The sequence below is a fragment of the Ammodytes marinus genome, assembly GCF_949987685.1.
Source record: "Ammodytes marinus genome assembly, contig: scaffold_34, whole genome shotgun sequence".
Lineage (NCBI taxonomy): Eukaryota > Metazoa > Chordata > Actinopteri > Uranoscopiformes > Ammodytidae > Ammodytes > Ammodytes marinus.
The window spans coordinates 255,001-265,000 of NW_027648438.1; the positions used below are offsets into that span (position 1 = coordinate 255,001).

A 10,000-nucleotide genomic window follows, 5' to 3' on the forward strand; every position below is an offset into this window, starting at 1 on the left:
TAGACATAGTAAAGTATGGGGGCCCCCTTAGCTCAGTTGGTAGGGCGTCCCCCCCATGGGCCTCGGCCAGCAGCAGACCCGGGTTTGATTCCAGCCCGCGGTCGTTCTCTGCATGTCACTCCCCTCTCTGCCCCATTTCACCTCTGTCTCTACACTATCAATAAAGCATAAAAATGCCCAAAAAATATCTTAAAAAAAAAAAAAAAGACATAGTAAAGTAGTTTTGTGAGTGAGTGTGTGTGTGTGTGTGTGTGTGTGTGTAATGTTGAAGATGGTTGTATAGGATAAATATACAAACAGACAAGGTTTAGTCAGTCAGACAGACAGACAGCTTGCAAACAGATACTTACAGATACCTGGGGGAGGGGCTTAGCCGGTGATGTCACGAACGCATCATCATCATCATCATCATCAGTGAGGTCAGAGGTCAAATCTACTTCCTGTCTGTCTGATTTACAAGATGGCCGCTCGTCAAAGTGACAGTCAGTATCCACGGCAACACAGCTACAGTTACAATGCTGAACTTTTGACACACAGTCTGATTTAGTTTGAGTGACATCTCCTCCATGGCTTAGTCCCGCCTCCTTGATGTCCACACAGCTTCTAATTGGTCCACAGTCCTGTCCATCTATTGTACAGTCGCCGTCAGGTTTCACTTTTAACCTGCAATTTGTGTCTGTGTCTATTTGATTGACATCTTCCCCAGAGCTAAATCCCGCCTTCTTTTCGTCAGCGAGGTTTCTTATTGGTCCACACTCTGTTCCACTTCCTGAATTATCTCCATCCGGGCTCGGTCCATGGCTGTGAACAACTTTAACATTTGATTTACAGTCTGTTTTAGTTTGAGTGACATCTTCTGCCAAGCTAAATCCCGCCTTCTTAACGTCAGGGCAGCTTCTGATTGGTCCACACTCCTGTCCGTCTATTGTACAGTCTCCATCAGGGCTCGGAACATGACAGTGTTTAACTTTTGACCCACAATTTGTGTCAGTTTCAGTTTGATTGACATCTTCTCCCAAGCTAAATCCCGCCTTCTTAACGTCAGGGCAGCTTCTGATTGGTCCACACTCCTGTCCGTCTATTGTACAGTCTCCATCAGGGCTAAGTCCATGGCTGTGAACAACTTTAACATTTGATTTACAGTCTGTTTTTATTTGATTGACATCTTCTCCTGAGCTAAATCCCGCCTTCTTTTCATCAGCGAGGTTTCTAATTGGTCCACAGTCCTGTCCGTCTATTGTACAGTGTCCATCTGGGCTGTGACAGTGTTTAACATTTGATCTACAGTTTGTGTATGTTTCAGTTTGATTGACATGTTCTCCCAAGCTAAATCCCGCCTTCCTGACGTCAGGGCAGCCTCTGATTGGTTCACACTCCTGTCCGTCTCCTGGACATGTGACCTGGCCGTGACCCGGGCCGATGACATCAGAGGAGGATGAGTCATGGCTTCCTTCCATCTCTCTCCAACCAATCAGGACAGAGATGCACTGCAAACACAGGAAGGAGAAATTAATAAATAAATTAATAATAAAAATATATTTTCTGAGGGTCTTATTTTTTATAAATGTTTTGTGGTATTTTCACTTTATTAGACAGTGTGCAGAGACATAGATGAAATGTGTCAGAGAGGGGAATGACATGCAGAGAACGACCCGGGCTGGATTCTAACCCGGGTCTGCTGTGAAGAGGACAGACAGACAGACAGACAGACAGACAGACAGACAGACAGACAGACAGACAGACAGACAGACAGACAGAGAGGGGAATGACATGCAGAGAACGACCCGGGCTGGATTCTAACCCGGGTCTGCTGTGAAGAGGACAGACAGACAGACAGACAGACAGACAGACAGACAGACAGACAGACAGATAGAGAGGGGAATGACATGCAGAGAACGACCCGGGCTGGATTCTAACCCGGGTCTGCTGTGAAGAGGACAGACAGACAGACAGACAGACAGACAGACAGACAGACAGACAGACAGAGAGGGGAATGACATGCAGAGAACGACCCGGGCTGGATTCTAACCCGGGTCTGCTGTGAAGAGGACAGACAGACAGACAGACAGACAGACAGACAGACAGACAGACAGACAGACAGACAGACAGACAGAGAGGGGAATGACATGCAGAGAACGACCCGGGCTGGATTCTAACCCGGGTCTGCTGTGAAGAGGACAGACAGACAGACAGACAGACAGACAGACAGACAGACAGACAGACAGACAGACAGGGGAATGACATGCAGAGAACGACCCGGGCTGGATTCTAACCCGGCTCTGCTGTGAAGAGGACAGACAGACAGACAGACAGACAGACAGACAGACAGACAGACAGACAGACAGACAGACAGACAGACAGAGAGGGGAATGACATGCAGAGAACGACCCGGGCTGGATTCTAATCCGGCTCTGCTGTGAAGAGGACAGACAGACAGACAGACAGACAGACAGAGAGGGGAATGACATGCAGAGAACGACCCGGGCTGGATTCTAATCCGGGTCTGCTGTGAAGAGGACAGACAGACAGACAGACAGACAGACAGACAGACAGACAGACAGACAGACAGACAGACAGACAGACAGACAGACAGGGGAATGACATGCAGAGAACGACCCGGGCTGGATTATGTGCCATCGCTTTATTTTAGATTTTTTGATTGTATATAAAACGGGTGGAAGTGTGTGTGTGCATGAGTTTGTCAAAATCAGAGAATATCTGCTACCTGTCTTCACTGTGTGCCCTGAAAGAAACAGTCCATTGTCAGTACACGGCCTAGGCCCTAGGCTCTGTAAACTGGTATGTAAACAAAGCAGGGTATGTAAACAAGGGGGGATAGCAGATCAAGAGGGGATATTCACTCATTTTGACAGGGGGGGAAAATCGTTGACAAGTATTTTCCATAATCACTGACTCCACCTTTACAATTCTATTCTATAAGTGACCTTCATGACACCTTTACATTGTTATTTTCTGCTTATTTTGTCTCTATAGTTTAAACAATGTCCTTAGAAACCTGTTAAGTAGAGAACGCCATGGTAGTTATTCATTAGTTTATGTTTAAAAAAAAAATGTATTTTCTTGTCTGTTATTGTTCATCTTTTATTCTGAAGGCGCAGTTGTCGGTAACACTCGTTAATCTTCGGAATCTTCCGGTCACTCACCTCTCCGGTTCTCCTGTCAGCGCCTCTCAGCCGAAACCGAGCCGTGTGTGGCGCCTGGTCCTCGGCTAAAGGTCAGCGGTGTCTCCTGGTGCATCATGCCCGCACACAGAGCCCTAAGGCCGGCATGGAGAGACAGAGAGAGACGGTCTACCCCCGGAGCTCCTCATAGCAGCTAGCTAGTGACAGGTGAGCTCAGGGGTGTGTAGGTGGAGAGAGAGAGACGCCATGTTGAGACACTTCCGGTGACGTAGGGTGGCATACGTAGGTCTGACGTCACAGCGGGGATTATGATGAGATTTATTTAATCCGATATAAAGACTGACTGTTATTGTAGCCGATGTATTATTATTATTATTTATATTTTCTTACAGTTATTGTGATGTCTCCTGTGCAATTGAAAGAAGCTGTCCTCTGAATACATTCTATCTGGTTTTGTGAAAACAGATTCCCCAATTATGTTTAAATGAGTTTAAAAGTATGAAAGAGTAATTAAGCTAAACAGGTTATATAGAAAATAATTATATTGTCAATCACGTAATTTTATTCATTGCAGCCATTCAACATCTGTCTAAATGTTCTAATGTCTAATCTTGATGTATTTCATGCCCCTGTAAAGCACTTTGAATGGCCTTGTGTGTGTGTGTGTGTGTGTGTGTGTGTGTGTGTGTGTGTGTGTGTGTGTGTGTGTGTGTGTGTGTGTGTGTGTGTGTGTGTGTGTGTGTGTAAAGCACTTTGAATGGCCGTGTTGCCCCTGTAAAGCACTTTGAATGGTCTTGTGTGTGTGTGTGTGTGTGTGTGTGTGTGTGTGTGTGTGTAAAGCACTTTGAATGGCCTAGTGTGTGTGTGTGTGTGTGTGTGTGTGTGTGTGTGTGTGTGTGTGTGTGTGTGTGTGTGTAAAGCACTTTGAATGGCCTAGTGGCTGAATTGTGCTGTAGAAATAAGCGTACCTTTCCCAGGCCTACCTATGACACCATATTGTTTAGACTTGATTTAACTGTGATTTCTGTAAACAAGAATGTTGCAATAAAATAAAAACAATGAAACCCGAAATGTTTTATTATAGTTGAAAGATTTTTTTATTTTCCAAACAAAAGGAAAATTATCTTAAATTATAAAAAGGGACAATGTGCATTTTGACACATTCACATCATTTCACCAACAGAATGATAATACTCTAGTCATGGTTAGAACCAGTAAACACTAAAACATTACAAAGGTACATTTTGAATAAAAAACATGTGTCCAATTCACGGTTTTCAGAAGCCTGTATGTGCAGTCAGTGATTCTGGAGAACGCTTGTTGTCAAAATCCCTTGTTGTCAAAATCCCTTTTAGTCAAAATCAGTGAATATCTCCTCATGATCCACTACCTGTCTGTACTGTGTGTGAGCTGAAAACAATCCAGTGTTAATACACTTTTTCTATATAATAGAATCATTTTGAGACATAATGTCAAAGCTATTGGAGAAAAATATATTATTTTTTATTAAAAAATGTGTTTAAATTTTTTTTATGGATTACATATGACCGATCAGTGTTCTACAGCACATGGAGTGTCCCCATGGAAGGAAATGTTGAACCTTTCAAATTAAAATGCATCAATCTGGTTCACTTTTCCACTTTGAGAGGAAAATTAAGAGGCTAGGCTGTGTATTAACCTGTTTACAGAGGCTAAATCAAGTGTGTTCACAAGTGATCTTGACACCAAGCGTTCTCCAGAATCACTGAGTCCACCTTTCACTGGAACAGTAACAAAAAAAAACTAAAAAATTACAAAAGTAAATTTTGTAGTACAAATTTGTCACATTCATATTTTCAGAGACGGCCATTCTAACAGTAGTCCATGCTGCCTTCCCCTCCCCATCTCCTCATGCATAGTAGACTTGCCCTCTTTATCCCTCCATCTCTCCATCTCTCCATCCCTCCTTCTCTCCATCCCTCCTTCTCTCCATCTCTCCTTCTCTCCATCCCTAAGCATAGCACCATTTGTGCAGCTTGATGTTGCGTTTGTCCATAGGCCTACTGTGTATGTAAACAAAGGGCCCACCGTAGCTAGCAACATGCCAGTTTACAGAGCCTGGGCTGTGTATTAACACCTGTTTACAGAGCCTAGGCTGTGTATTAACCTGTTTACAGAGCCTAGGCTGTGTATTAACACTGTTTACAGAGCCTAGGCTGTGTATTAACCCTGTTTACAGAGTCTAGGCTGTGTATTAACCCTGTTTACAGAGCCTAGGCTGTGTATTAACCCTGTTTACAGAGCCTAGGCTGTGTATTAACCCTGTTTACAGAGCCTGGGCTGTGTATTAACCCTGTTTACAGAGCCTAGGCTGTGCATTAACCTGTTTACAGAGCCTAGGCTGTGTATTAACCCTGTTTACAGAGCCTGGGCTGTGTATTAACCCTGTTTACAGAGCCTACGCTGTGTATTAACCCTGTTTACAGAGCCTAGGCTGTGTATTAACCCTGTTTACAGAGCCTACGCTGTGTATTAACCCTGTTTACAGAGCCTAGGCTGTGTATTAACCCTGTTTACAGAGCCTGGGCTGTGTATTAACCCTGTTTACAGAGCCTAGGCTGTGTATTAACCTGTTTACAGAGCCTGGGCTGTGTATTAACCTGCTATCTACACCTCTCTAAGCATAGCAGCATTTGTGCAGCTTGAGATTGCGTTGATCTGAATAAGTCTTGCCACACTTATCACATATGAACTGTTTCCCCCCGGCGTGGACATGGCGTTTGTGCGTCCTCAGATGACTCCCCTGCGTGAAGCTACGTCCGCACACGTCACAGTGGTACGGCTTCTCCCCCGTGTGCACCCTGACGTGCAGCTTCAGACTGTTGGCGTTGTTAAAGGTCTTGTGGCAGTCCGTACACTCAAAGGGCCGTTCTTTGGAGTGGACTCTGCCGTGGGAGATCAGGCTGCTCTGCTGGCTGAAGGTCTTGCCACACTCAGAGCAGGTGAACGGCCGCTCTCCGGTGTGGATGCGTCGGTGGATCTTCAGGTTGACGGACTGGCGGAAGGCTTTGCCACACACCTCAAGAAGGAGAAAAATGAAATATATGGATTTAGATTTGTGTTAGAAATGTCAAGCAAAAAATTTAAACTCATCACTTGCAACCAACCTATTAGTCAAGCTACACAAGGCACGTTGCTTGTTATATTTCATTTATGATCATCAGAGGAAAATTAGACTGTTTCAGAAATATTTAAAAGTTCCTCATAGCTACTTTAAGGTGCAGTGTGTAATATGACATCATCAAGAAAGTTCTACAAAGTTCTAGAATGCAACGCTCCCTGGGTAACCCCACCCCTTTAGAATAATAACAGAAGCTACAGTGGCCTTCAAGGACAAGAACAATTCTAAATTTTAAACAATGCACCTGATGACATTCCAACTAGTCCTTGGTCCAAGATATGCAGAAATATGGACATATACGAGACCCTTTATAAGGGAAAAAATAATAATTCTAAAAAAAAAATTCAGCTATTATGCACTAAATTAAATGTACTTATGGATATTATAATTACTTTCTACAAAATCTGCTAGGAAATAAAACCCAAAATTCTACACACTGCAGATTTAAGTTAAGATTCTTTATTAGTCAAGCTAAAGGCACGTTGCTTGTATATCCGTTATATATTTGTCTAAGTGAGTCATGCTTGTGTATTTGTCATTGTGCCTTTACTCCTAGTGGGGTTAGGGTTAGGCTAACCCTCTTGGACCAGACCAATACTGTAAATAAGAAACTGTTCTTCATGTTTTATCTGGAAAAATAAAGGTTAAATAAAATAAAATGTGTTATATTTCATTTATGATCATCAGAGGAAAATTAGACTGTTTCAGAAATATTTAAAAGTTGGATGGATAGATAGATAGATAGATAGATAGATAGATAGATAGATAGATAGATAGATAGATAGATAGATAGATAGATAGATAGATAGATAGATAGATAGATAGATAGATAGATAGATAGATAGATAGATAGATAGATAGATAGATAGATAGATAGATAGATAGATAGATAGATAGATAGATAGATAGATAGACGGAAGGCTTTGCCACACACCTCACAGCTGTAGGGGCGCACGCCGCTGTGTATTCGCTGGTGAGCCTTCAGATTAACGGCATGACGAAACGTCTTAGGACACTCCTCACACTTAAAGGGTTTCTGGGGAGAAAGAGGAGAGAAATGATTTGGTTTATTTCACCTTTATTTAAAGCTGGGGTAAGTGATTTCTGATTGGTCAAAATTAACATGAGCGGTACACTTTGACCAATCAGAGCGAGGCTCCGATTAAAAAAAATAAAAAAAAACATTCTCTGTTCTTATTGGCTGTTGGGACTGTCAACTGTTCTAATCTCTATCCCAACTTCTATTTTCTCCCCAAATTCTCCACCCCAGCTTTAATACACGAAAGTTCATAAAGCTGCTACGAGGAACTTTTAAATATTTCTGAAACAGTCTCATCTTTCCTCTGATGATCATAAATTACATGTAACAGCAAACGAGACCAACAGTGCAGAGAACGCTGTTTTTATATAGTTTTTCTTAATGCCTTTGTCATGGGTATACGCTCACCCAGGAACAACAGCTGGCGTGGTAAAAACACTACCGCTACAACTACTTTTTCCAAAGTGGCTAATACAACTGATAATAGCTTGTTTACTGTTACATATAATTTATGACCATCAGAGGAAAAATGAGACCGTTTCAGAAATATTTAAAAGTTCCTCGTAGCACCTTTAAACTGCTTTACAATATAGAATTGACATGCACTGATATTTTTTTTTAACCTTTATTTCTCCAGGTAAATCCCATTGAGACCGAAGACTCTTTTTCAAGGGAGACCTGTTTTCCTTTCCCACGTTACCATTCACACACACATTCACACACCGATAGCAGCAGGCTAACTATCGACATTCACACGAGGCAAGGTGGGTGAAGTGTCTTGCCCAAGGACACAACAACCATGACACAGGTGGCAGGGCGGGGATCGAACCTCCAACCCTTCGATCATCAGCCGACCCGCTCTACCAACTGAGACACAGTCGCCCCAAATATATATTGACGCTATTAGTAGCAATGAATGTAACACATCACATCGTAGTAAATAGTAAACAGTAACCACTTACCTGTCCGGTGTGTATGAGGTCGTGTGTCTTCAGCGTCACAGCCCGGGTGAATCCCTTCCCACACACTCCACACACAAACACCTTCTGCCCGGTGTGTGTGTGGGCGTGTCTGTGTAGGTTCTGCAGCAGGTTAAAGCTCCGCCCACACACATCACACCTGTGCGGCGTCTCCCCCGTGTGTATGATAGAGTGAGTCTTTAGCTGGCTCTGTTTGGAGAAGGCTTTACCACAGTCTGAGCACGTGTACGGACGCTCCCCTGTGTGTGTGCGCGCGTGGCTCTGGAGGCTTTGACGCTGGCGAAAATCCTTCCCACACACGGTACATCTGTAATAATAATAATAATAATAATAATAATAATAATAATAATAATAATCTTTATTTGTATAGCACCCTTCATACATGGAATGCAGCTCAGAGTGCTTTACAGTCACAACATAAAGAAAATATAAAACAAAACACTAGGGACGGCCATTTTGAATTTTTTCTTTAACCGGTTAACCACAAGAATTAACGGTTGTTAACCGGTTAACCGTTAAGATTTAATGTAATGAAGCCTATTTATAGTGAAATACATGAAACATTAGAGAGAGACAGTCAGACAGACACACAGACAGGCAGGCAGACAGACAGACAGACAGACAGACAGTCAGTCAGTCAGACAGACAGACAGAGAGACAGACAGACCTTACCTAAAGGGTTTCTCTCCGGTGTGGATGAGGTGGTGAGCCTTGAGGTTTCTCTGACAGCTGAAGGCCTTTCCACAGACTGAGCAGGTGAAGTATCTCCAGCTGAGGCTCTGGAGGAGGAGAGGAGAGGAGGGGGGGGCAGGCGTAACCATGGTGAGAGCTGACGGACAGGACGAGATCTCACTGTCCACAGCTTCTAATCGCACTCCTGGGGGGGAGGGAGGGAGGGGGGGAGGGAGAGAGGGAGAGAGAGAGGGAGGGAGAGAGAGAGAGAGAGTTGATTTAAATATTGTGATGCTAGCAATTTGAAAAATAATAAATGTCATTAAACATGTGTGTGTGTGTGATATAATATATCTTTTTAAATATTTCAATTTGGGATATTTTCTTTAAGGAACACAAACACACAAACAAAAGTTCTACTCAGACTCCTAGGAGGGAGAGAATGTTTATTTAGAGTTGATTTAATCTATTCATTGTGATGCTAGCAGGTTCCATTACATTACATTTTATTTAGCTGAGGCTTTTCTCCAAAGTATCTTCCATTAAGGTCATTCAACCATGAAGGAACTAACTCAGAACAGGAATCACTCAGAACTATAGCTTCAGATAAACCAAGCTACAAAGTGACACACGCAGGCAAGTGTAACAAGTCTACAGTCGTTGTGCTAAGCTAAACTAAACTAAACAGTCATTGAATGTATTATTATTTTTAAGATATTTTTTTGGCATTTTTATGCTTTATTGATAGTGTAGAGACAGAGTTGAAATGGGGCAGAGAGGGGAGTGACATGCAGAGAACGACCGCGGGCTGGAATCGAACCCGGGTCCGCTGCTGGCCGAGACCCATGGGGGGGGGGGGGGGGGGCGCCCTACCAACTGAGCTAAGGGGGGGGGGGGACGCCCTACCAACTGAGCTAAGGGCCCATGGGGGGGGACGCCCTACCAACTGAGCTAAGGGCCCATGGGGGGGACGCCCTACCAACTGAGCTAAGGGCGCCCCCTTTGT

The 10,000-nt window shown here is 43.5% G+C and overlaps 2 protein-coding genes across 3 annotated transcripts in view; both read right to left on the reverse strand.

Annotated features, from left to right (window-relative positions):
- The window catches only part of LOC307270555 (TBC1 domain family member 12-like), a gene marked incomplete at its 5' end in the record, with an annotated part of 12,836 nt that extends 11,379 nt beyond the window's left edge, over positions 1-1,457 (reverse strand). Inside the window, one exon of the mRNA XM_080054437.1 lies at positions 351-1,457. Coding sequence (XP_079910563.1) covers positions 351-1,457 — 1,107 coding nt within the window. The remainder of the gene's footprint in view (positions 1-350) is intronic.
- Positions 1,458-4,288: 2,831 nt separating this feature from the next.
- LOC307270561 (uncharacterized protein) overlaps positions 4,289-10,000 on the reverse strand; it is a 9,931-nt gene continuing 4,219 nt past the window's right edge. Inside the window, exons 5-9 of one of the 2 annotated variants that reach the window (XM_080054443.1) lie at positions 8,995-9,199; positions 8,305-8,629; positions 7,238-7,339; positions 5,783-6,201; positions 4,289-5,752 (exon numbers count right to left, since the gene is read on the reverse strand). In XM_080054443.1, coding sequence (XP_079910569.1) covers positions 5,800-6,201; positions 7,238-7,339; positions 8,305-8,629; positions 8,995-9,199 — 1,034 coding nt within the window. In that variant the 3' untranslated portion in view covers positions 4,289-5,752; positions 5,783-5,799. Of the gene's footprint in view, positions 6,202-7,237; positions 7,340-8,304; positions 8,630-8,994; positions 9,200-10,000 lie in introns of both variants that reach the window. The other variant, XM_080054442.1, reaches the window with a different exon arrangement.